The following is a 27,802-nucleotide window of genomic DNA, read 5'->3' as shown; positions in this document are numbered from 1 at the left end:
GTAATGGTCCTGCCCCACCACAAACCTCAGGAATTGCCGATGTTTTTGTGCCATTAGGATGTGAAAATAAGCATCCTGTAGGTCGTTGGAGCACAGCCAATCCCATTGACTGAGTTGAGGATAGATTTGACTTAAGGACAGCATCCTGAACTTCTTCCGACAAATCCATTTGTTGGTGTATTTGAGATAGGATGGTTCTGAATTAGTTCTTGTCCTTTTTCTATACCAAGAAGTATTGGGAATAAATGCCTGTTACACGCTGTTGGTGAGGAACAGCTTCAACCACATGTTTTTGAAGTAAGATGTTGACTTTGATCGTAAGATTTTCAGATTGTGATTGGATGACTTTGGTGATACCGTAGGAGGACTGGAGACAGTATCCACTGTGAACAATATTTAGTACCCAGGTGTCTTGTTTTGTTTTATTTTTTAATTGTTGCCACTCTGCCAGGGAATTTGAAATTCTTCCACCCGCCCCCCCTGGAGTGGGTAACAGAACAGGGGGAAGAAACAGTTCAGGGTTTATTATCTGTGGTAGGCTTTCCACCTTGAGCTGATTGCTGGGAGGCTCTTCTTCTAGGTGTCCTACGCTGTTGAGTAAGGGACACTGCTGCTGTTGTCCATAATACCAGGAAGGGGTTTTGAACCCTCTGAGAATAGCATCTCCTCTGGTAAGGGCAGAATGCTTGGTGTTGCTCTTTAGGCCTTTCCAGGCCAACTGCCTTAATTGTGTCCCTTTCAATTTTCTTGCGGGTCATTTCATTATCCATGTGACAGCAAAATAAAAAAAGACCCAGAGAAAGGCAGATTGATGATCTGCTGCTGTGACTCCGGTTTTAGAGATGCAAGAAAGAGCCATGAAAACCTACAGAGGGCCACACCATGGCAGTATTCATGAGCTGTCAGGAAGGAGGAATGAGCTGCTGCACTAAAAACCTGGTTCGATACCATCAAACCTTCGTTAAATACCTCCAGAAAATCTTGCTGGTTGTCTCTGGGCAGATCCTCAGAATACTTCTGCACAGATTCCCATAATGCCCCATCTTAGCGACCTAATAGAGCAGGTGCACTAGCTGTTTTCCTGGAAGTGGCCGCAGGACCGTTGTTTTAATCCAACTTCTTGCTCTCTTTATCCAGTGGAACTAAGGAGGTAGGTGTAGTAGCATGGTGTTTCTTTGCTGCTAAAATTACCAGTCTGGAGAAGGGTCCGACTGTAGGAAGAGTGTATCTTGGTTAGGTGGCCTGTACTTTTTTTGGTATTCTTGATGGAGCAGACTTAGCTGAAACGGGTGTCAGGAAGAGATCCATGGCCGGTTCCAAGAGGCCTGGCACTAGAGGAAGGAGTGGTCTGGATGCTGTGCATTGTCGTAGCATCTCAAAGATCATTGATGTGGTTGGAGTAAGTAGGACATTTGGATGTGCAATTTTGCCGATCTTCTCACTAAGACTTCATGGAAAGTATTAATGTCATCTATAGGAGAGACTCCAGGTGGTGGAAAATCTTTTGAAGTAGTTGAGTAGAGTCCTGTAGAGGTGGAGGAGAATATCTGAAACAATGGTGAGATCGTGACCCCGATAAGGGTCTGCGTGACCTATGGCGACGAAGAGGAGGTCTCCTGGATAACGAATGACACAATGTATGGTGACTGCAAGAGCGATGGTGCGACCTAGAACATGATCTTGGTCTTGAACGTGGCAAAAGAGGTATAAGTGCAGCTGAAATTGGTGCAGGCTGTGGAGGAGGCGGAGTATGAGGTGGTGGAGGAGAAGTTGGAATCCGTGTAGGCAGTGAAGGAGCAACTGGTAAGACCTTGCGTGAAGGAGAATTCACCCATGAATAGTCAGACCCTGGAGACGAATAAATGAGTCTCCTTGTCATCAGACCTGTTGTCAACGTCGCTCTCCTGTGACGGTGTGATGGAGATATGCTCCTCGATGTCGGCGTCTCCTCGACGTAGAGTGTCTCATTGATGTCGCCGTCCCCTCGACGCTAAACCACTCCTCGACATTGAAAGAATTGTATCAACATTGACTTACTTCACGTTGGCATTCTGCGCCTCTGGGTCGACGATGGGAGAGTCTTCGACGTTGACCTACCCCATCTGGACGTCAATCTTCTCCTCTTTGTTGACATCGAACCAGCTCCTGACAGCTAACATGTTGGTGCTGTACCTGGTCTCCACATAGACATTCGAAGGGAAATGGTGCCATTTTCGGGCTGTAGGCCTAGTTTTGGACGCTTGTTTTGTCTATCAGAGGTTGAATATTTGAGCCCTGGTAGAGGACAGACCCTCTCCTCGCTCCTTAGGATCATGTGCAGACTGCATCTGCTTCCTGCGCTGTCCTTCCACGCCCTCTAGGCAGATCTCCACTCTATCACAGAGTTCACCTGGAAAATATTTTACAGTGTTGACGGTCTTCAGGAAGATGACTAGCTGGAAGACAAAGAATACAGACACTATGAAGGTCTGTTTTGGCTTTCTTTTTCCCACAGGAAGGGCACTTATTGACTAAAGATGGCATTTTAAAAGACAATTCATGTCAGAAAATGCAAGGGAGAGTAGAAAAACGTCAAGTGAAATGGTTTAAAAAAAAATTCACATGTGAATTTTGAAGAGAAAAGCCTTAACAAGGTAGAGTTAAATGCTCCTAGGTCCTGTCAGCAGGTGCCAGAAAAAACAACAGAGGTAACTGCCTCCAGCCAAGCATGATGGGGTACTGGAGGTCCCTGGGGCGTTAAAGTCACTAGGTCTATTTTCAACTCTTATAACGGCAGCCTATGAGACTACACGGTTTTGTCTTCATTTTTATACTCTAAAGAAAAAGAGTTTGTGAAAGCCATTTGAATTGTTTTATAAAAGCATTAATCATGTATATACAGACACCCCTCCCGTGACCCCTTTTTATCTGCAAAATGAAGAAATTGGCCATTGAAGCCTCCTCCTACAGGAGGCATAATATTTTCATTCTTAAGTGACTCTACAGGCCTTCCCAATGAAAGGTGAACATCACACAGACTTTTTTGAATTATGAAGAGACTGTCATATTTTACGCAATTCTTTTTGTGAGATTTACATGGCAAGCACTCTCACGGCTCAGATTGTGTACGTGCTCTAAGAGCCAGGCCCTTGGCAATGCTCTAGCTCAGCTCGCCCTGTTAATTTGTTGGCTCACCTACCTCTAGGCGTAGCTATCATTCCTGCAGCCTGTGCAGTGCTCCAGGCCATGAGGCAAAAGCACTTCAAGAGCTGAATGTAGGATGGACTACTAGGAAGGTATAGCCTATGTACGGAGCGAATTTATTTTAGTGTAGCCTCTGTTTCTGTAAAGTTCTTATTTCACCTTTTGGAGAACGAAGGGCAGAATCAGAAAAGCCCAAAACGACATGACTTGTGCACTAATCCCAAAATCTGCTAGTGCCACACTGTAACTTGCTGGACAAATACTCTGTGCTGGAAACTTGGATGCAAGTCTCACTTATTCTTTGAAAAGTAGCCTTTTCTTAACAAATAGGGATTTTCTGCCTGTATGCATTAGTTCGTAGTAGCATGACCCTAGCCAAAAGGCAGCACAGCCCTGTGCAAGGTTCCAACAAAATGTATCTGAACACCCCTGCTACGTCATTGAGGGGCATATTTACTAGCATTTCACACCACAGCAATGTAAGAAAACATGCAGTGTTGATTTGCCAGAAAGAAAATGAGCAAAACAGTACCATATTTTCAAAGATATGATACATTGGAATTGCCAGTGAAAGGGAGGACATGCAAGTTACAAAGTAAACTCTCACATCATCTCTCCGTTCACTCCCTATTCAACCTCACTCTCTGTTCCCATTTCACTATCTGTTCCCTCCTCTCTCCTACCTTGCCATTAATCTCTGCCTCCCACCCCCACATTCTGTCTCTTGGTTCCCTCTACCTCACCTTTTATATGTCACCTTTACCTTTTAACCATCTCTCCCATCACCCTCAGCATCTTTCTGTATCTGTTCTTTGCTCCTTTCACTGACCCATCTTCTTTCACGGTCTTCTTTTCACCATCCGCGCTCTCTCTCTCTCAGCTGGCAGGCCCTCTCGTCGTCTTCTTCTCTCACTGTTCAATCTCACTATTCCAACCTTCTATCTCTTCCTGTCTGTGTGTATATCCATCTCTTCTTTCTCACCATCCTTTCTCTCCGTTTCCCACTCTCAAGCAGTGCTACTGCATGTGAATTCTCAGTCTATATTCAGCAGCACAGCGCTGCTTCTAGGTCTATCATTCATGTCACTGGGGTAGAATTGTGAATACTATCCCGTATGTCAGCTGTCAAATTCTGCTTGGGGTGTACATCTTTGCTAGATTTTTGATCTTTAAATACGTCCGGATATATGTAAATGTTTGCTCAATAGTCCACTGTGTAATGTAAACTAAAGGACAAATCTTTTTTTGGCTTGTACTTCTTCCATCTGTCTATTTTGTAATCATGTGATGTCCTCTGATGTGTCCGTAATAATGACCTTTTCCCTGAATTTTGACCCTTGGTCTGAATTTTTACTGTCACTGTCCACAATGTGCCTTCTTAACAGGTGGTCACTTTACACTACACCCAAGAAGTGAAGGGAGCAGCATACCCAAAAAGATGACTGGTACTACAATCATACACTTCCCACGGTGGCAATGGCACACTTTAGGCCTAAGTTGAGGGGAGTCTGCAGCTTATGTAATTGTGCAGTGCATATATAAAATGACCGACAATGCCAGAAAGCGCCTCTAAGGGTTGCATATCTGACACCGAATGCCAAAAGGCTCCATTCTGTGTATTGTTGCCCGCTCCTGTTACTAGTCCAAATACCTTTGTATTGGAATAATACAGCACCAGTGCCTCCCCCACCCATGCCTAGGTAAAATAATTATCAGGTGTGACAAAGAATCTTGCCATACCACTACAATAAGGTGCTTAGATAGGACAGATGATAAACCACTGCGAGACATGCAGCTGAACTTAACTCACTGTGATCTTTATTTCAGAAGCAAAACGATACACACTTAAACCCGTAACTAAAAAGAGGGGAGAATTTTTAGTGCCCGGCCTAGAGGTGCAAAACAAAACCCATCCCCATTACCTCCACCTCAAAACAATATCTAGTGTTCGACCACAGCCAATCTCAGTGGTTTAACTTAGGACAACTGTGAGTACAAGTTATAGAGCACACAACTGTGAGGTTGGTGTTACCCGCTTCCCCTGCAGAGACAACATGCAGTGTGTTAGGAGAGGGGAACAATGAATCACCAATTTGGGGAACATCAGTGGGATCAGAGCAACAGGAGCTGCTTAAGGAAAGGTATTTGGGGTTTCTCCAAAAGGTGAGCTTCTTCTACACATAGGTTACATACTAAACAGGACTTGCAGGGAAAGGAGCGTCTCCTTACGTTGCTGATGCAGGACAGCTTCTGGACTGCCATGTAGCAGGATCCACCACATATATATCAGGATTATCAGAGCCAATAGAACTGCTACTAGCACAATCCCTGCACAAAGAAAACCCCATATCAGGACATAAGGGATTAGAACTCCATTCGGATTCATACCAGTACCTGGGTACAAATAACATGCTCCTATTTTCACAAGGACCAGGGATTCGTCCACGCCCTTAATGTGACTGCCCCTCAACCTCCCTTGGTCCTTAATCTCTGCCCCACCTACCTCGGCCTGTAATCAACACAACCCACAAGAATCATCAATGGCTACCCAATTTTAAGCCCATCACCGGTCTAATCCAATCGCGGGCTGGCCATGGACATTTATTGGCTGTTCACACCCATCAAACCAGCAAACAGCAGACACCCCCTCCGTGAGTAGCAGCACACCCTGAAACCGCAGGCGCAGCTGATGAATCTCTCCCTTGGGAGCCTCCACCCAGGATGAAAGAGCAATGACGAAATACCCAGTCATGGGCTGCAACAGGAGCTCAGCCACATATGGGCACTAGAGCAAGTTGTGCCACATAGAGCTCGGTATTGCAGACTATTCAGTGCACTGGGTCTGTGCTTCAGTTGGCAGCCCACCATTCACAGGACTACAAACACTGGGGAAGAAAGGGACTCAATTCGGTAATATATTTACATTAATATAAAAACTAGCAATCTTAAACCTGAAGTAGAACATGGTGGGAAGTGTGAGAATGAAAAGGCTAAAAACAGATCAGAGGAGGGGCTTTTCACAGGATGCAACTGCTCAGAATCAGTTCTCCCCTTGGACGGAGAATGTAGGCAATTTTCCCCTCCCTGCCTTTTCGGGTGTGCCGGTGCCTGCTTCCAGTGAGCAGTGGGACTGTTGTTGGGAGTCAGTTACCCAGAAAGGGCTTTCGTGCTGGTTTCGACTCCAGAGTCTGTTAATCTCTTTAATAGCATTGGTTGAAATACTGTCCTCTCCTGGCCAGACTCAGCCCACACACAAAATAGTGGTCCAGACTACACAAGCTTCTTGGCCTCAAAAAAGCCCTTCAGATGCCTCATCTGCCAGATTCCTATCACAACGAGGATGAGGGTCTGCGCAATGGACCACCAGAGCACACGTTGGTTGGTGCTCTCGCTAGTCAGTCGGAACCGTTCCTCCCGCCACTGCAAAGAGAAAACAGAGGGCTAAGTTAGGGGATTCAGATGGAATATGTATGCACAAGTATTTCCAAGGTTTAAAATAAACTACAGGCAGAGGCCATGCCACCTGAGAAGCACAAAAACAAAGCTCCTCACCCGCTGGTAGTTCTGCTCTTTTTGGACCTGCTCCACTTGTTCGATCAGTTGCCGTACTCTGAGTTGTAACTCACTCAGCTTGTCCTTGGCTGCAATCTCGGCATAGTCATTGGCATGCTCCCCCACTTGGATATCCAGGTGAACACGCTGCAGAGAGGAATTAAGGTGTTTTATTCCAGAAAGCAATTGCTTTACGTGTTAATACAGTGAAGATATGCTGACCTGTAATCTAGAAAGACTCCCCAAAGCCTTGCCACACTTAACATGAAAAGAAAAAAACAAAAAGGCCTTTCCAGTCTGCTCATTTTCCTGCCTCATGTAACATATCACACTACAGGTCCAGTTTGATCTTTACATTCCCACTAGAACTAAACTATATCTGGCCATGGTCTTGTTGGCTTCCATTCCCAGTTGTGTCCCCATGATGCCTGTTGGCAGGTACATCCTTTGTGACAACAACCGTGTAGCTTTTTTTGCATAGCATTTTTCATTGAATCACATGAGGTGGATGCCCCTCGCCCACATGCTAATTACTTTTACATATGGCGCCTACTATAGTCTACAACCATTGGTGGGATCCAAACAAATTGTAGTGTGAGAACGTTCTTGGGTAAGTGCAAGTTTTGAATTAGCTTTGGCTTGAATAAAACGATGACCAGACTCAAGTCCAGAATACTCACAGAGAATAATGTGGGATGGAAAAGAAATCAGAAACGAAGCAGAGCTGTTCCAGATAAAATGAAAGACTTAACTAGTCTCTGCCACTCAGAAGGCTAACAGACCTGCTACTGGCCAGGACTGGGCTTTGGTGGACCTGCGTTCCTTACCAGCTACACAGGCACTGAGGAGAAACATTTGTTTTTGTATGGCTTTTTATGGATATGTTAGGCCTTTCTTTACTATAGTACTAAATACAACAGTGGACATTTGTCCATTGACTACGTACTTCCCCATGACCAGAAGAAGAGCAATCACAACCATGTAATAACTGAAGTGTTACCTGATGAACCACGGATCTGTATTGGCTTGAGAAGCTGCTCCGCCCCAGCACAATTTAAATACATAATCAAAAAGTGGGACTACAAATCCATCCCTCGATTATTCTCGGGCAAAGCATATGACCCACTGAAGCATCAACCACTTGAAAAGTATGTCTTTTCCAGACCGCATTGATTATCCTTAATGAAAGTCTCCTTTAGAAACGGGACCCAAAAACAGAACTTGATAGGTTCTGACTAATTCAAAACGTATCGATCTCAAAGAAACGCAACATATTTATGACCTACATTTACAAAGGGAACTCGTGCGTTAAACCTCAACAGCATTCATCTGCTATCTTCTAGAGTACCAACTCCCTACATGCAGCTTGTCTGTTTCTTCATAACTAGATACTGTTTTGTGACTGCCTTATAACTACTGTACTCTTACACCCTACGTGGAACCTGCACTTTTGAATGAAAGAAAGGCAGGATGTAAATCCCAAAGTAAAATAGTGTGGGTGTTTGAGTGTTTCATACATTAAAATGCTATGTTTTGATGGGTTTTACACAGGTACATACTTGACAAACTTTACAATGAACGTGGTTAAAGTAATTTTCTGTATTCTAGCTTTATAACAAAGTGAAAATAAATTTCCAAATTCCTCCTTGGCCTAAGGAACATTTTCAGAATAAGGCTAAGGCACTTGCCCCAGTGCCATAATCACACAAGCACCTGGTCTAAGCTCCTAGTAAAACACACTGACAAAGACCTACACCGCTGAAACGTAAGAAACCTTCAGCTCAACCACGTTACGTTGAGCTTGCCAACGCCATCTCCATTATCTGGGCAGCCTGGTCGTAACAGTACAGTGCCCAATACTTACCAGCATACCACCTGCAAACAGGGCAAACTTGGTGGAGTTGGAATGCAGACAGATCTGGTGTTCCCCTGGAGTGTGAGAGGTGAAGGTGAACCTCCCTTCTGAGCCGTATTGCCTGGATAGGATGACCTGGAAGAGAAGGGAAAAACAGCACTCTTAAAAGTGGGACCATACATCGGGAAGGCAGGAACACATGCTATTCTTGATAAGAATATTGGGAACAGTTCACTGCAGGTGTCAAACATAAGTCATTGTGGAATATGTCATCAGAAGCACTAGAAGCCAGAAGGTGGATAACAGCTCACCCAGTTCTGTATCAGAGTGCAAACTGGGGGTTTTGTGTGTGTGGGTGGGTGGGGGGTGGGTCCATTGGCAGAGATTGTGGTGGGCTGGGCTGCATGTCGGCAGCACAAAAACTGGGTGCTGGAGCTCAGACTGTGGCATTGGTGCCTAACTGGAGTGCTGACTTCGGGGATTAAGTTAGCCGGATTCTGGGTTGGTCTGATGTTGTGTATCCAGATTGAGAGAGCCTCCGGGCTCAATTGAGTGGATATAGATTGAGGATGGTAATTTGGGATGAGATAGATTCTGTGTTAGGGCTTCAGAAGGAGGGGAAGCTCATGGACTGAGATTAAAGGAACCAGTGAATGGGGGGGGGGGGGTGAAACTAAGGGTGCTAGATTGCCTGACTGGGTGGTAGTGAACTCAGATTTTGGGTACCAGAGTACTTAACTGGGTGGTAATGGGGCGTATTTGTGGTACTGAGGGGTTGAGTGTGGCCCTGGAAGGCAGAATGGGGTACAGAGGAGCTAGACTCTACTGTGATCAAGACTGTGTGCCAAGGGCAGATATTTTGGTGCTTGGGGCAAAGTTTGTGTCTTGGTACTCCGAGTGCTAGACTGGGTGTTGTTGAGAAATTAGATAGTGGTGCTGAAGGCTGGGATTGTAAAGAGAGGGATTAGGGGTTGAACCAGATTATAAGGGTGCACACTGGTGGTCCTCTGACTTCAGATTTAGGTGCCATGGGGCGAGTGTGGCACTTTAGTGAGTTGGAAGTTGACAGTGTTGGGCAGGATTAAGCTAGTAGATCCAGAAGGGGATATACAATAGTTGGGTAAGAGCCTACCAGGAACAAGACTTTGGTTGTTAGGGGCGAACATACAAGTGCTGGTATCTGAGCGGAGGTACTGGTGGCCCAAATGATGTCTATGAGGTGGCTAGGATAGCGGATTGTTGTTTGTGGTTGACTGGATTAGTGGTACTGGGGTTGGAGGGTTAAGGGTTTGGAGTGTGGTGTTTAGAGTTGTTTTCGGGTGTTGGCAGGGATCACAAGAGTGCTCTTGAACAGTTGGACTAAGTGCTCGGAGAAGTTGGAGTGTTATGTTGGAGAGGGTTGGATCTCAGTTTGAGGGCAGAGATTGGGGTGATGGAGAATCATGCTTTAGTCCACCTGGGTCCTGCTGATCCAATTTGTGGTGCCATTGTCTATTTCCCCAGAAGTGTTCAACACGGTGGCCAAAAGGCTGCACAACAGGAACTGGAGTGTGAGCAGCTGGAAACCTCTACTCCTTACTGTTCCATGTATGTACAAGGAAGCCACACACCCCCACTTCCTCCCCTCCACTCCACTCCCCCCCTGTCCACACCGACAACTTCCTGGAGGCACTTCAGATGCCTATGGTGCCCTCAGACAAGAAGGAAAAGGAATACTCTTTAGGAGACTCAGACGTGAGACTGCTATGACAGAAGATGGAGGGGGAAATTGAGAGCTTGGATTGGTCAACCTCTCAGCTAAGTTTAGCTCCCTAGGTTATGATATCTACATGACCTATTTTGCTTAATTTGCCTTTCTGCGAGGTGTAGAAGGTGGGGAATGAAAATGGGATCTTGAGGTTTCTGCTTTTGATTGTTGCTTACTCTTGCAGCTGGAATATTTCCCTCAGGGCAATAATTTCAACTTGCACTTGGTGATTGTTGTTGAAGAGTTTACAACTTGCTGACCTGCGATTGATAATAATTTTGGCTGACACCCCCACAATGGGGAGAGAGGATGAAAGTGTGTGCAACTGCCTAAGCTGGAACTGTTTCGGTGCAAATTCCTCCTGGGTCTAGCTAAAGATGGCACTTTCGCTCTGTTTCATAGTACTCTAACAATGGGTAATATAGTCTGTGTCCCCGTATCATGCTGGCACACACTAATCCCACTCTGCACAAGTTCCTGCACACACATACATGCACACTCTGCACACGTTTCCACACACACATACATGCACAGATGAAACTCTCTACACTGCCTCTAAACAGCTAGGTGTTTGCCCACTAGCCACCCCCACAAAAAAAAAAACAGACAGGCTTTCAGTATCCGTATAAACTCTGCTTAAACCAGTGGTCACACTATTCTGATGGTGCCACTTTATACCCATGCGCCTAGTGGTCTGATAGGGGTCAGCGTCCAAGTTAGAGCCTCCTAAGACCACACCTAGTAACAGCAATACGTTGGTAAACTAATGCTAATTCGGACAGCCTTTATCCCCTATGAATTATTAATTGTTCTAACTTGAGGGGTTGGGCGATTGCATCAGCCTATGGCCAGACTGCGTTAAATTATAAAAATCATCTGTTATGTCTTGGCAGGAATTCATCACACCAGCAAAGAAAACGGAGAGCGTCGGCAAGTTCAACCCGAGTAAATCCAACTGAAGCAGCGATATATATCTATATGGAAAATACAAGTTGTCCAGCTGTGCCGATTACTAAAGTAAAAAAAACAGCCTTGGTCCTAAAGAGACCTCAAATTGATAAGGTTGAAACGTGTTTACCTTTTCCGGAAAAATAAAGGAGTTGAATTAACAATATTCAGTTTATATTGCGGGCAAAGGACTGATATAAGTGCCCCCAAAAAAGTATTGGCTGAGACAACGACCGAGTATTTCCGGGCATTCATGAGTCTTTCCTCAAAAAGTGAAATTCGATAAGGACTCTTGCTTATGAAAAGTTCAATACTGGTTTTCTCTAGTTTTAATTGAATCTTATTGTATGTAAAATTGAACATTTTGTGTTTAATAATTTGAAACTGGTAGTGTCCCAGGCAACACCTGTAGAGAGGTTATTCATATGACTTAAGTATATGATTCGAATGTTTGAACTGTTATTATGATTTGATTAGGGGCCCAAAGGACCATGATACCTTTGACATATGTGATCTAATAAGTTTGACACAAGAAGAGCATTTAATAGATTAAAAAGACTTGTAATTAAATAGCCAAGGTTTCAGGTAATCAAAACCCTGAACCCAAAGAAAAAAGGTGTGGTGAATAATTCCAGCCAAGGCATAACAGAGGTTTTTAAAAGAAGAGGCAGATGGACATGTTTTTATACTCTGGCTGCTCTGATAATAGCGTGTTTAATGTACCATTTAAATGAAAAAAACAAAAGGACAGAGTATGCCATGCTCACAGCAGGTATGAACAAGTACGAGTCCCTTGGTGCCATCTTTCTTCACATTTCTTATGTCTCTCTTACGGACAATGGAGGTTTCCGTGAATTTAAGTGGTGAAGCATCCAACTGAAAACTCAATGCAATTTTGTTGGCAATGAATGGGGCATGAATTACCAGACTAAACTGTTTGGACAAAAAGAGAGAGAAAGGAAAAGGCTGATCTCCCTAAAGCAAAACAAAACTACCTAGTGACAATTTCTTCCTCAACACCTTTTCTTATTGTGTTTCTCAGAAAAGAGCCACTATTCGTTGACCGTAAACTTTTCTTTTCTCCTTCAGAAGCAGAATACTAGATGGTGCTTCCTAATTAAGCTCTACCCTCCATATCAGTCACTCTGCTTCCACAAGCGTGATCTTACGTTAGGACACCATGCAATAACCGTACAATCTACGAACTAAAATCCATCCTGCCATACCCAACCCTGGAACAGGAAGATGAATGTGCCGTTCTATCCTACAATTTATACATCTAAAACAGAATCTGTAGAAAAAGGGAAATATTTGGGTCAATAAACAACTCACTTCTGCCCAATAAACCAGGAGCATAGTTGGGGCTAGGGCATTATTGTACATTTTCACTGAGAGCCAAGCAACAATTAAACCATTACACACATGGAAACAGGACAACAATCTGCACAGAAGGCAGGCAGAAAAGCACATGCTATATAAAATAGGTGTATCCTCTCTCTCTTAAATTTAGAGGAAGAGGATAAAGATCACCACATGTAGGTTTCACAGTATGAAAACACAGAACTACAGAGAACATGACCCACTGCCGAGTACAAGAGTTTTGGGAATGAGCACACCCACAAAAATATTTCACGAGGTTCTACCAAAAAGAAATACACAAACCTTGACAAATCACAACATTTACTGTCAAAACAAAAGTGCACTTGAGAAGATCACAATACATAACCCAGCTAAACGGCTTGCCTTGGGGTAACCCACAACCACAGAACTGATAACCCACTGTCCACATCTGACCCCCTAACTATACTCAGTAAATTGTGTAAGACTAAAGCCAACCCTCTGACTGTTATTACCTAATGTAAAAACACATTTACAAACCACATGACCTACTACCTGTACCAACACTGGTTCCACCATCTGGAAATGAACCAGCTGGAACACTAAACTCTACTCACACATGCACGGGGATGGTTAAGTTTCCACAACCTAGTGGGCTCCATCACAGGGGAACCTACTACTTGCAGACAACACATGGTTGACTGAAACAGCTAACAGTGCCCATAAACAGCAGAACTTATAAATGACATTCGCATAGCTGATATATCCCTTGTGTTATGCAAATCTTAAAGAACAGTAGTATTATTACTCAAGTTATCAGTTTAGAAGGCTATGGTCAGCAACATGTGCCAGTCAAATCTCAGTGACTGGTGATATCTTGAGTCTCATACTGCAGTATCAGGCCGTCAAGGGAAAAGGCTAGGATGACATTTCTGTGAGGAGGAAGGCCAGGTTGGATGGATCGAACCTGGAGTGTGAAGAGAAGGACAGCGGAGACCAAAGGATTCCAGTTTGGGGAAGAGGCTGGATGGAAGGAAAGCAGGGATGCTACTGATGGCGTGGACATAGGAATTAAGTGTGCAGTGGAAGACTAATGGCTCGCACAACGTGGGCAGCAGAAGAGGGACAGGACACAGTGATAGTGAGAGCAGGTGCAGCAGAGGCAGGGATTCTGGTGTGTGAGGGCAGAAGGGACAAGTAAGACAGACATGAGATGGGAAGGTTAGAGTAAGGCCAGCTGGAACGTCCCTTGAATACAGAATAAGTAATGCAGAAATGCCAACGTAAAGGGAGGAAAGTATAGGCTGGGTGTACACATGTCCGAATATATATATATCAGAGCTAGCAATTAAATGACCTGACAGATGGCACAGAAACGCCAGACTATCTTGTGTGCTGTGCAGCAGAAAGGACACCGAACCTTCTACCTTGTCATCCGGGTCCTTGACTTCCACGAACATGCCCAGACCTGGGGTGGCAGGCAGGTACTCCTCCCGCTGCTTGTCATACAGCTGTGTGCGGTAATTCCCTGGGGATAGAAAAAGCAGTGATCAGAATTTAAGACCACATCCACTTCCCCCTCTCCACTTCAGATAAAGCATCACACTGTGGCCACTTTTAGGGTGATAAGTCTGCCAGCATGTTGGCAACCATGTATTGGATTGCATTTTTGTAAAGCGACTACATGCTATATCAAAAGGTATTCCCTATATTCCAAGTATTTGGCATGAAAAACTGTCCTTTATCATCAAGTTCAGATTGCCATCTCACCTTTTTCCTTTCACATGGCCCTCTCGTCCCTTCCATCTTCTGCATGTCTTCTCTGAGCACAACCTTCTCTAAATCACAAGCATCTTTGCCTAATCATAATGTATTTCTGCAAACAGCCCACAGCTCATTTCATAGATCACAGCCTTCCCTTGAAAGTCATACCTTGTAACCTAGCAATTCCTAAAGTCCTCTAGTTCCTCTTTTAATGCTACCAATCCTTTTGTATGAACTCACAAATCCTCCCTTTGTCACACTTATGGTCACACTTAACTTCTTTATTTAATCTAGCACAAAGAAACTGGAGTAAATGCATGAGATGATTTGTCTGAACGCACAAGACTGATCCCGAAAAATAGCACTGACAATAACACACAACTAACCCTGGGTTTCGGTGTCGGGTGCGGCGCAGCGTAAAGCACTTCAATGCCTCATCGGTAGTGGTAAGAGCTACATAAACGCAATTACAATTTGATCCCAAATTGCAAGTGAAAAATTGCAAAGCTAGTCTTAGTAGCCTGGGGCGGTAAGAGTAAGATAAAGGCGTTAAATGAACACTACAGTTCATGACTAAAAGTAATAATTGAAATACGCTGCATTTAAGTGTGCACAAGTCGCAAGAAGAAAGGTTATGTATTTTAGCATCTATAAATCACTTTTCAGGCTTTCACAGAAGAGGCAACCGGACTTCAGCTCAAGATAATGACAACTGTAGTCTGAATCCATTAAGTGAAGGGAAAAAACGCCATTACTAAGCACGAGACACAGCACCAGAGTCTATGAAAACTATCATCAAAAACTTTGACCACCAACTCGGTTTGTCCTGTAAAACACAAACCAAGGTTTCAAATATCGTTGCCCATAGTGGACAACATTTAATATGCGACTCTACTAACAAGGATGCCGGCAAAACAGCCTAGTATTGTTGTAATGAGCAATAAGTTTCAAAATTTCTAGCACGTCTTGCTTGGATTGGCATGCGTGAGGTAAAACAGGCACTTTACGAAGACGCACTAGAATACAAGTCACGAAGCAGAATGCCAGCAACTGAAAGACATACTTTTGAATGCAGCAGACAAGGTGTACAAAGTGCTATGTGGCATAGTGTGGAAGGAGGGAATAGCCTGGCATATTCAGATACTTTCAAAGCTGCAGTAACCAGCATCGCTAAAACAGTTTATTCCCAACATTTCACAATCAGATGCAAAATTTGATAGAACCAAACATTAGGACAGGTGCATATGGAGTCATTTTTTAGGTCTCTGGACCATCCGGTCTGCCGAAGGCAGAACCGGAAGTCGAGAGATTTAATGACTTGGAGAAGAGGGGCTTGAACCCGCCCCTCTTCTCCCCTGTTCTCCATTGGCTGGCCTCTTGAATGCTGGCCAGCCATTGGAGAAGAGGTCAGTCATTCCGATTAGGCCCCGTCCTTTTCGGATCGGGGGGGCGTGTTTTTTGCAAGAAGTCTCATTCTCTCCTCCAGCCAATGGCTGGAGGAGAGAAAAGACAAACACGCCCCCGAATCCGAAAATGCCGCAGCGTTTCTCCGAGGCATTTCTGCTCTGCCTCGGAGAAAGGCGGTGGTGTCTTCCGGTGCCCTCGGCTAACCTTACTTTCAAATTTGATCACACTGTGGGTGGCAGACAATTTCTTTCAAATCTGTGTTCTGTCTTGTTTAAGAAAAGTGTGTGTTGGCGACTAATTAGCTCACCTACGGGAGTGACGCCACGGCCTGATTTACAGTCAAAGCTGAACTCCATGCCTTTTCTACACAGGCTAGCTCTGAGAGTCTGTATATCCGAACAAAGCACGTATTAGTTTCTTAAGCAAACATTTCATGTCTGATTCAAAGGTGTGAACGTTTTAGGGAATACGTGAGTTGACACAAGGAATAATGTATGCATTTATAAACATTTAAGCATTAGTCCATTATGAAATAACGAGCGTCTCCGCGTTTGCCTGACAGTTAACGATATACCAGGGAAGCCACAGATTGTCATTGTAGCCGGTAGCGTTTGTCTTTCAAATATAACACTGGGCTCCGGGATGTCCTGTAAAATCAAAGGCAATTAAATGTGCTAGATTAGAAAATTCAGATGCGGTGCACTTCAGGGAGCCCTTTTCTGGCGTACTGGATGGAAAATATACTTCTGTATTAGAGCTATGAAGTGTCTGCCTGGCTTAGCGCGCGAGCCCGACTTAAAAATAAATAAATAATGGGAACAGTTGAGATTTCATTGGTTTTAGTTTTCTGAAAATAGCTTCTAATTTTTCTGCGTGTTATGGGAGAATCAAGATTAACATGGCACACGAGGTCCTCCGATAGCTTTGTTTAGAAGCGGCAGTGTTTATTTCACCGAGGAAATAAAATGTGCTGGGCGCATTTTTAAAAGGATAAACGTGTTTGCGTTAATGTTTTAAGTGCTGCGTGTGTTTTGGTTAGAGTCGTGGCGTGGCACACAAATGCTTCCACCGTCCCTCTGGAAACGCGTACACCTCGTTAAGCAATGAAGGTGTAAATTGGGGGCAGTTGCCCCTACGCTTGGGTTCTAAAGACAAAGAGGACCCCTCCTGGGCCCTTTCAGAGACAAAGAGACCGCTGCGGGGGGCGGAGTTAAAATTCAACCTGAGACGGCACTGCAAGTGTATGCCCCAGCGGGTAGTCATTGCCCATGTGAATGGGCTTGGTGTGGGGGTCACAAGGTGAAGGGACGGCCCGGCCCCTCCTCCCTCTGCCACAGGCTGGGGGCACACTGGTCTCCTCCCCTCCCGACTTGAGCTCTCCTCTTGACCGTGTTAAACCGTGCAGTGCCAACAGTTTCGTCAGGTGTGCCCCCAGAGACTGCACCCCAAAGGCAGCTGCACACAGGGGCTTGAGGGGGCTTGGCGGTGACTTCACGCACAGAGCTGGAGGCAGGGGGCACGCTGCCGTGGAGGTGTAAAAACCAGCCTGACAACTTTCTTAAGGCTCGGTTGGCAGGCGGCACCTTGACAGTTAACAGTTATTGGCCTGGCAAACGAACAGCGATTAACCGGCCTCATCAGAGGCAATGGGGGTGACGCCTATTTATAGCTCATCCTGCCTGTCGTGTTTATTTATCCGCATTCTGGTGCTCAAAGTCCCGGATTAATCATGGGAAAGGCAAACTGCAAGTGACAGACAGACTGCAGTGCCAAGACAAAAACACCATCAGGTGCGCAGCTCACGCCTGACGCGAGACGACGTGTGATCTGCTCGCCGCATCTCTCTGCATTCCTTCCGTGCATGCCCTCCCCTGCAGAGCCTGGCTGTCTGAGCACCGAGCCTCCCTCCCAGCCGGACCAGCTCAGCTGTCCCTGGTACACGTTCCCACAGCAAACACCCGGGCCTGCAGGGGGCGCTGGCCCCCCTCTCACCTGCAGAGCACTGCTTTCCAGAGCAGGCCCTCATATTCCCTTCAAGCCTGTGCAGTCCCACCTCTCCACAGTAAGCACCCTGGACCTGACCTGTAGTGTATGCCCGTCCATTCTCACCTTCAGGACACTGGCTTTCCTGAGCAAACCGCCCCCCCTCTTTTTCCTCCAGGTCCATCAACGGTTGTTTTTGCCCTCACACTTCAAACCTGTGCTCTCCCACCTCCCCACAGTAAACACCCCGGCCTGCAGTGTGTGCCAGCCCCTTCTCACCTGCAGGGCACAGGCTTTCCAGAGCAGGCTTTCACCTGCCCCCCAAGCCTGTGCAATCCCACCTCTCCACATCCCCACAGCAAACACCCGGGCCTGCAGGGTGTGCCAGCCCGTTCTCACCTGCAGGACACACGCTTTTCTGAGCAGGTCCACCCCTTTCCTCCAGGCCCCTCAAACTTCAAACCTGTTCTCTCTCACCCCTCCATATCCCCACAGCAAACACCCGGGCCTGTAGTGTATGCCAGCCCGTTCTCGGCTGCAGGGCACAGACTTTGCAGCGAGGACATCGCATCCACTCCCCCCACCCACTTCCCCCTGCTCTTTCCAAGTGTTGTTTGGCAAGGGGGTTCCTTTCTGCTGCCTGATAGCATAGATTTCACAACCATCTGAAAGGGGAAAACTGTACACACTCAAGAACACTGCCTGAACACAAAATGAAGGCTGCTTGTATTTTCCTCTGCGGAACATGTTTGATTTAGTTTTTAGGTCTCGGCTAGCGAACAAGCATTTACAATGCAACGGTCTCGGCATTGTTAAAGTTAGAGCTATTGGCATTGCTCATGACATTTTTTTTGTTTATGTTTTTGTTTTTAAAACATGTAAAGAAACGGCATTGTTATTTACAATGTCAATAGCTTAATCAGTGTGTGTGTAGGTGGCTCTGTGTGTGGGTGCAAATGCAAGAGTGATTAAGCTATTGACATTGTAAATAATGCCGTTTCTTTAACCCCTTCAGCGCGGCGCGGATTTCCGCGCCACGCTGAAGGTTCTGTGCGCGGGCGGGGCCATGACGGAACGGTTCCGTCATGCGCACAGCGCAACCGACGTGTATGACGGAACCGTTCCGTCATGCGCGTCGAAGGGGTTGAATGTTTTAACAAGCATTTACAATGCAATGGTCTCGGCATTGGTAAAGTTAGAGCTATTGGCATTGCTCATGACATTATTTTTGTTTATGTTTTTTGTTTTTAAAACATTTAAAGAAACGGCATTGTCATGAGCAATGCCAATAGCTCTACCTTTACCAATGCCGAGACCGTTGCATTGTAAATGCTTGTTTTTAGACTGTACACAAACTCCCTGAAGGGGTCTAACACACTGAGCTATCCTACACGTAGTGCAATGTGTAATATGCGAGCGTCTCATGGATTTCCGCAGCAGGCACACGACCCACTGATCTGCCTTACTGAGTAGCCTATGGCGTTCAGCAGCATAGAAGACGGAGATCTGTACAGTAGGCACCTACAACACCCTGCTGGAAGTACTGAAACACGTGGTGTGCATGTGATAGGCTGATCTCATCGGCAGGCTCAGTCCGAGTTTGGAGCGCGAGAGTTACAGCAGATTAGACACAGAAAACGGAAGCAGGCGCCTAACCCGCGGAACTATAGCACCAGCTGATCGTGAACTCGGGTTGCAGTTTGAATAGTTATTTCCTCCTCTCTTTCAAGGGATTACATCGGTGATCCAGTCTGATGGGTCGGACAGCTCTAGTATTAGAAGCCAGAATTGTAAGAGTTCTGAAATGGATATGGAGCTAAATCCCACAACAATGTCAGGGAGTCTCTGACAGGGAGTTAGCCTACATTATTAAAAGCGCCCATTGAGACCACATATGACCCGTGTCACGGCCGTTAAAAGAACATAGGGTTGGTTACAGACAGAGATAAACCTCCTAGAAATGGAGGCTAGAAAATAAAGAGTCCGTCCTTTCGCGCCTACAGTTCTACAGGCTATCTTTGAACTGGTGCGGGGTGGCAGATCTGAGGCTTAACTCACCCGCAGCCAGGAAACATGGTATATCCCGCTGATCTATCCACATCCAGAAATAGTGCTAGTTCTCACTGCACATACCTCCCTGTCCCCTCTATCCCGCCTGGAGAGGTGTGAGGATAAACAAACATCACAGGGGAGAGGCCCGCTGCTCCGGCTCCCGGGCCGGGGCCCCCCGCAGCGCTTCTCCTCGCCTCCCATGGCTTTCCCCTACTCATCTTGACTTTATCTCCTGTCGACTGCGGGAGGGGGTGTGGTGGTGGAAGTGGGAGGCCATGAGGCAGCAAGGGGCGTGGCGCATCTGCGTGTGACACAATGACGGGGCACTGGAGCAGGAACCATTTTCGAGGGGGAGGTGTGAGGGGAAGGGCAAGGAAGGGGTGAAGGTACCCGCTCCTGGGGGAACATGGGTACAGACAGTAGCTTGGGCAAACCCCGGTACATCCTCGAATTCTATACTTTCTAATGACTATCAGTTTGGTGCAAATACCACCTTAATTTGCACTATATTTACAACCTGAATACTAAGAAATAAAGCAAAATTGGTCAAAACCCTGGAAATTATTGCATCCCTTCTTTAACTCTGCACGAGAAGTCGGGCGCGCATTGATTTCTTTTCCAAATTGACCTTTGCCCTTTGTCGCAAACAGAGGCGTAGATCCCTCTCTTTCAAAGTCACAACAAACCACTGTTTAACCCTGCTAACCATGCGCAAAAACTGATATTGTACGAAACTCGTCCGATGGTTTGTAAAAGGATGTCAAAAAACAGAAAGGAACCCCACTGAATGCCTTAGAAAGCTTCAGCCTGAGACTGCATTTCATTAGTCCTGGCTGGAAGCAGGGGGCGTTCTCCAGCAGTCAATACTAAATTGGGTTCATCCACTTAATGTGTAACTAATCCGGTCTGCAGACACATGGGGTTTCCAAATCTGTCTTGTTTATGCACCACGGGAGAGAGCTTCACCTTACCGCAGGAAGCTGGAAAAGATGCGCTTCCTTTTCGTTTCACATTCCCCAGAATGTCCAAAGATTGACGGCCCATCCGGGACACTTTCATCGCACCAGAAGCAGACCGGGGCCTCCGCGTGGGTCACCCGGGAGGCACCGAGATAAACCCCCCTCCTGCTCTTTTCAGAAACCTAAGTCCATGAAATACCTCGGAATGAGAGATGCGCCGGAGGTATGTCGGAATGCTTTTCTGCGAATGTCTTTGTGCTGCGGGTATATCGGGAACGGAGCGCGCCTGCTTTAATTCCCTGTTAACGCCCTGCTGTTTTAGAGCGGAGCGGAGACTCCGGGTTACGGAATGAGCACGGACGCTGCCCATGACGCGGGTCCGTCACCTCAGCGGCCAAGCACAGAGCTCCTGCCGTACAGTAGGAGATCAGGTGAGGGAGCAACGCCGGGACACCACCGCCTTTCTCCGAGGCACAGCAGAAAATGCCTCGGAGAAAGGGAGTGTCATTTTCGGATTGGGGGGCGTGTTTTGCTGTTGTCTCCTCCCTGAGACTTCTCGCAAAAAACACGCCCCCGATCCGAAAAGGACGGGGCAGGATTAGAGTGACGGGACCTCTTCTCCAATGGCTGGCCAGCATTTACTAGGCCAGCCAATGGAGAACAGGGAAGAAGAGGGGCGGGTTCAAGCCCCTCTTCTCCCAAGTCATTATGTCTCGCGAGCGAGACTGCGCAAGCGCAGCCATCGCTAGCCGAGACCTAAACAAACAAAAATAATGTCATGAGCAATGCCAATAGCTCTAACTTTACCAATGCCGAGACCATTGCATTGTAAATGCTTGTTTAGATGTGCTGAATGGTAAGGAAGGCAAAATAGCGAAAAAGTATACACTGTATAAGAGTTACTCCAATGTCAGGTAGCGGGAGCAAGACGCTGGTAGAGAGTTCATCGGAATAAAAGCGGAATGTGTTGGTTGTCCATAGGACAGGCTTCATTTACGAGCAATAAAAACTACTTGATCACTGCCTCCATTCCTCAACGGCTGTCAAGCAACAGATTTTTAGGTCCCAGTCCTTTACCGGCATGGTGAAGTGGTGTTTGTTGATATTCTTATGAATGATTTTCCATTGTGCAGTACTCTGCAATTTGTTTTCGGAACCAATACCAGTGATCATTGATGAAAAGAGGAATGTTAGGGGAGGATGTCTATGGTGAATTCCCTAGATGTGCAGCGCATGGGGTTCTTTGCTGGAAGATAAGACAGAGACAGATTTCTATTGGAAGGCTTAAGCAAGCTATTACACTTAATCGGAAGACTCGCTCCCTCTAGGGAGTTTAACCCTGGTATTCAAGCCAATGAGCCCTTCTTTCAAACATATCTACAATGCCATTTTACAAAACCTTCAATGGAAAGTAGGTTTATAATTTGCCATTGTCTCTGCACACAGCCTAAGAGATGCAGGTTTGGCGTTCTAACTAAACCATACACAAGTGTTATTCAAGAGTAAAACTATATTGAGATTTCATCAATAAAACCAAATTTCAATTTAAATCATCATACATCTGTCAATACCTTTTTTCTTCAATCCTTTCTGACAGGAAGGTCCCATCAACATTTGAAGGGATGTTCAAACATGTGAAAATGTCCCTCTGAAACTAATGATAGAATAAGTCCAACCAATGTTTTGATAAATATGGTACCATCTGTGCAGCAATTGTAGCTTTCAATCAGTCTCATAGCCCAGTGCATTGGTACAAAAAAGCCAACAGATTCCTTTCTAGAAGACTTAGCCTGCATTCTACCAGACAGAAAACAGTAACTACTTAGAAACATCCTATTGCAAATATGTGCAGAGCAGCTACCTGGAGATCAGTGGGCAGATTTTTTGGTCCAACACAGGAAAGGAGATGCATATGGATAATGCAACTCCACTTAATCTGTACAAATAAATAGCAATCATATACTAACTATTCGTCGATACACTGCCCTCTTGAGTTAAGTTTGAACAGTGACAGGCTGGGGTTCCGCTTGCCATGCTAGTCTGTGCTTGTGAAGATTCCATGAAAGAGACTGAAGGTTTACTCACTTATCCTATTTTATCATTATAGGAATGTTCACTAAATCGCATCCGCTCAGTAGGAAGCCAAGAGAGTAGACTTTTGTAGACAGTCTTATGTTAAGATCCTAATGCCTTACATCCAACTTCAGAATAGATCTGCCACCAAGGTGCTAAAAAGATTTTTCTTCAGAGATAGGATGGACGCGCTGCGGGATTTGCAGCACAGAGCAACATACTTTTATCTGCCCGCTTTCTTTCACGTTTTTTCGATTTAAAAACACAAACTTTTAAGATATTTTAGATGCTACTACTGAAATTTGTCAATTTAACAGTTTAAATGGGTATTAGTAAACTGCATGCAAATAAGATGTTTTATCACGCATGCCACACAGATAGAAGACAAATTACTAGAGCACTTTAAAATGGCCTTACAGAGACATATTAGCACAGCACAAAAACTGCAAGTCACTAATAAAACTTTCCAGCATCCAGCACATAGGAAGAAAGAGGTAGTATTCAGAAATTCACTCCATTGGCAAATAACTGCAATTAAAAGTCATTTTTCCAACACCAAATTGAACAAGCATTGGCAAAGCCAAATAGGTCTCGGCACTGAGAGAGCTATTGGCATTGTCAAGGTCTTTTAGCCATGTTGCATACAAGCACATCTCCTGTTCAGTATGGCCGAAAGTCGCGGAAAAAATGCAATAGGAGTCAGTGCTGGCCGCTTCATAGCGCTATTTTTTCTGGCATGAGGGGCTGGACAAGGAATACAGCACGGGAGTAAGAAAACAAACAGAACATGGGAGGGCGAGCTGGGAGGGCGAGCTGGTAGAAAGTCGTTTTTAGGTCGAAGCCTACTTCTAAAGACATCTAAGAGACATTCAGAAAGCTTCCCTGGGAATGCGTTCTGCCCGGTGCTTACCATTGGCTTTGTAATTCACATTTTCTGGATTTACATTTGCTGGCTTTATGTTTTTTTTAGGCTGTCCGGTGGGTTTGTCTCTCCCAAACAGCAAAGCCTTTTCACACCAGCTCGCCTTGTATTCTTCCACTAGTGCTTCTTTCTGTAAACCTTGTAATCATCTTGCCACATTTGCTGTGCATACAAAGACAGATGTCAAATGTCACGTTCTGTCTACTTTTCTTTCTGGGACTTCAAAGGGAAAGGATTAATGTGACAATCTAGCTGGATGCTGGGGGTAGTAACGTTTTTTTTCTAGCACAACTTTTAAATGAAATGTGCAACTATTTCAGAACATATTAGAATTATGAACGCAAAAATGAAGCTCTTTTGTTAATTCTGAAATGTTTTAGAAACAAATATTTTAATGTGATCAAAGCAAATTAATACATCAGGTGGTGCCATATCCACAGATTATCGTTCGTGCTCTAAAACAGTCAGGACTTGGGTAGCAATTTTTTTGTCTCACTAGCATGACAATTTGAAAGAACATGCTCCAGCTTCAAAATTGAATGTGTTCCCGGTTTAAAGGTCATGACTACTCACATACTATTAAGATTATCACAGAAGGATGACAACATCTCCAAATAGTAACACAAATAAAAGAATATTTATGAAACTGAGAAGCTAAAAGGATCAGAACTGCATGCAAATAAGTCAATGTTAGAAAATGCGAAAGCACAGTGCTTTAAAAAGAACTTTGAAATGTAAAGAAGAAGCATCCTTCACTACCCCCCACCCCCCTTGGAGGTATCTGCACAATCCAGGGTCTTGAACATAATAATAATGAGCAAACAAGTTTGTTTACACCGGCATGCAACCATTAATACCCCCAACTAAAGGGTACTTGGGCATAAAAAAAAAAAAAAGGGAAACCGATGGTTTGTGGTCTAGAAAAGATGAGGCACGGTAGGACCATGAAAAAGTCTTGCACTTGCCATGATGGAAATGTTATCTGGTTTCCATCGATTACTATCCATGCTGTCATGTATTTCAGTTGACAAATACATCGACTGCCCTCAGATTAAAAAAAAAAAGGAAAAAAAAAAAAGTGTATCTGGGGAGTTCAACAATTCTTACCAATAACAGGGATTAAAGCACAATCTTCGGACATGAAACAGTCCTAACCAATTATTGTACACATAACAAAAATAGGCAGCATATAAAGCTTATAAATGTTGGAGTATATTGCGCATCATGATACAACACATTATGGTAAAATGAATCACTCGGTAAAATACACCGTCAGCCCTGCAAAAGGGATCACATAACATAGGTAAAGTCCAAGTTCTAAAGCTATGGTCGGGATTAAAACCAGTGTGTCCAAAACAGATAACTAATAACCAGTTTGTTTATCTTGAACCCTTTCATTTTCCCAAAAACAGAGCACACTCCTCTTTGCTGTTAACCGACATGTTTCGTTCCCTCCACATATCGTTGCACAAGTACGCATGTGTATTCATTCTTCGCGTTCCCTTCCTATTGTTGCACACGCATTACTGCCTCCCAAATGTGTGTGTGCTAGTCCCCCACCACCTTGTAGGTCTAGGCCATGCTGCCTCCCAAATGTGTGCTAGACCCCCACCACCTTGTAGGTCTAGGCCTTGTGTTTTTGCAGCACAAATACACACTTTTATAATAGGCAATTCTTCAAAATGTACTTAAGGAGTGTTCTGTTTGCTTACACCGCAACCTTTCCTAACATGGAGTACCCACTTATCTGAAGCCTTTCTTTCTTCTAACAATGCATGCATCACCAGCTGGTTGCATACTGTATGTTTAGTGAAAATTACAAAATCATACATTGCATCAAAAGTCTCTCAGAAATGCCTTAAATTGAAAGATTAATTCTACTTCGGTCTGTAAAACCCAACTCTTTCACTATCACTGCATTCTCGCTCAGTGTAAAGTAATTTTCCTATCATTGCAATGATTCTTTGTAAGGATCTAATGCATCTTTCACTTCCTGTAATTCTGCTGCTAACAAAGGCAGATCATCTATAGCCATACCATGCTTTAAGATGCGTTTTAAAACTATACGTCTCATTCTCTCCGAGGAAAGCACCCATCCCCACATCCTGTCTTTGTCCTTTTTAGGTCTAACTTGGGCCGCTGCTGCTCTGCAAGGCATGCTGTATTGAGGTAGGGAATTGAAGCTCCACCCACATTTTTCTTTGGCTTATGTCATTGTCCACCGTAAACTGTGGCTGTTCATTGGTCAAAAGGCTTAGTAGTCCCTCCTTAGTACCGCTGTATCTCATTTTGTAACCTCTCATGGCGACACCCCGTTACGCGTGTTGTTGCTCGGTAGGCTTTAATGACAGCCGCTGAGCACTATTTTCTCAATTAGCTTTGTCCTCCCTGCTGTTTCAGGGAAATGCTCTCATACTGCTTCATTTTTATAGCACAAATTTGCAATGTATTCGGTCTCGCATTTGCAAGAGTTTAAGCTATTGGCATTGTAAATGACAATGTCTTTTATTTATCTGTTTTAAAAACATTACATAAATAAAAGGCATTACAATGACAATAGCTCAAACTCTCATAAATGCGAGACCTATTGCATGGCAAATACTTGTTTGTTCTTTTGCCATGACTAAAATAGTACCCTATCATGCTGCCTGCTTCTCGGTGCTCTGTTCCTTCTCCTTATATGAATTGTATTAGTTACGTGTAGCCCATGGTTGCTGCAATACTGAGGTGCGCTTTCTTCAGTCTCCTGATCATCTGACGCCACGCGTCACACTTAAGGAAACCAGTATTTTCCTTTGCACGCTCATTAAACTACTAAGGGTTACGTCAGACGTACTAGCACTCACTTGCTCTTGTGCTTTTTAGCACGCCGCAGGCCCATGCTAAATACATTTCAGCCATTATCGAATGCCTTTATTTTTATTAATGGCATTTATTTTATAAAGCGTGAAAAGGCCAAGCAGGCGTCAATGCAGTTTACAAAGTTAAAATGTTACTAAGCATACAAAAACCTCAGCATTTCGTGTGTCATGCATGTGATCAGACCATAAAGTACCGGCTTTAAGTCCATATCCCATTTCAGTTTTTAGGCAGAGATGTTGCTGCTGCTGTTCCGAGGCGAGTGTAAATCTTTAGATATAGTCCCCTGACCTATCCATGTTGACCCTTGCAACAGTTACCAGGACACCGCTGCTTCCTTTCTGGCGACTATCCTCGTAGCCTGCGTTGTGCCCGAGTGGAGAAGTCGCAAATACAAGTACGTCCTAGTGAAACGGCATTCCGTGCAACAGCCGCTGTCCCCGGAAGTACCCGCACCCCTTGAATACATTCAGACGTAGCACACAAACACTTCTTCGATTCAAGCTCGATTAAAACGATTTAATTTGGACGTTCACTCATACACCTCCCTACTCCGATTATACCCCTCTCCTGTGACTTTTTTGTTCTTTGCCACCCCATGAATTTCTCCTTCGAACTTCGTGGCCCCTCTAGAGCTTATGACAATAGTTGTAGTGGAGATGTCACTATAAAAAATGTCCTCTGGCTTTCACATACCCTGTAGACTGGTGGTTTCCCATAACACTCTAACCGCGACCAACCCCCACCCCCTTTTCCTTCTGCTTGGTCTCAACCTGTCGCCCATGAGCATGGTTGTTCTCTCTACGGTCTCCCCAACCGATATCCATAGTGAGGTTCCAAGATCTAATAGGCAAACACCACTATTTACACTTTTTACGCTTGCTTTACTTCACCTTACATATGACTGAAGGTCTCACCCCCTGTTCACCTCACCCCTCAACGCCCCATGGGCTCACCTACCGCCTTTGTCGGTTTTTCTGTCTAGTCTCACCTATAACCATGGTCTCGTCCGGGATCTCTTCGATGAAACATTTCCGCTCGGTCTCCCCTATGTGGAAGTAAAGCCCAGAACTCAGGGAGGCGCCCGCAAGAAGCACTAGCACAAGCCGCAGAAGCACCATCTTTGCCACCAGTTCTGCGCATGCGTAGCCGGAACCTGC

At 45.0% G+C, this 27,802-nt stretch overlaps 1 protein-coding gene across 1 annotated transcript; it reads right to left on the bottom strand.

Moving 5' to 3' along the window:
- Positions 1-4,979: 4,979 nt before the first annotated feature.
- On the bottom strand, positions 4,980-27,802 carry TMED9 (transmembrane p24 trafficking protein 9). Its single transcript, XM_085618359.1, has 5 exons — positions 27,634-27,802; positions 14,051-14,151; positions 8,600-8,725; positions 6,736-6,882; positions 4,980-6,603 (listed from the first exon to the last, which is right to left on the bottom strand). The coding sequence occupies exons 1-5, from the start codon at positions 27,761-27,763 to the stop codon at positions 6,454-6,456; spliced, it is 654 nt and encodes a 217-aa protein (XP_085474485.1). The 5' UTR covers positions 27,764-27,802; the 3' UTR covers positions 4,980-6,453.

The sequence above is a fragment of the Triturus cristatus genome, chromosome 7 (genome assembly GCF_964204655.1).
Source record: "Triturus cristatus chromosome 7, aTriCri1.1, whole genome shotgun sequence".
In the NCBI taxonomy this organism is placed as follows: Eukaryota; Metazoa; Chordata; class Amphibia; order Caudata; family Salamandridae; genus Triturus; species Triturus cristatus.
The sequence above is the reverse complement of the archived record's forward strand: the minus strand, read 5'-3'. Positions and strand labels throughout refer to the sequence as shown.

Bases quoted from the DNA above. Each gene is read 5' to 3' on its own strand.
- TMED9 (XM_085618359.1), bottom strand. From the start codon at position 27,763: ATGGTGCTTCTGCGGCTTGTGCTAGTGCTTCTTGCGGGCGCCTCCCTG. The intron at 6,883-8,599 runs GTAAGTATTGGG...TCCTCTCTGCAG, and splicing joins TGTTTGCAGGTGGTATGCTG to CGTGTTCACCTGGATATCCA. The intron at 6,604-6,735 runs GTGAGGAGCTTT...TTCTCTTTGCAG, and splicing joins AAGAGCAGAACTACCAGCGG to TGGCGGGAGGAACGGTTCCG.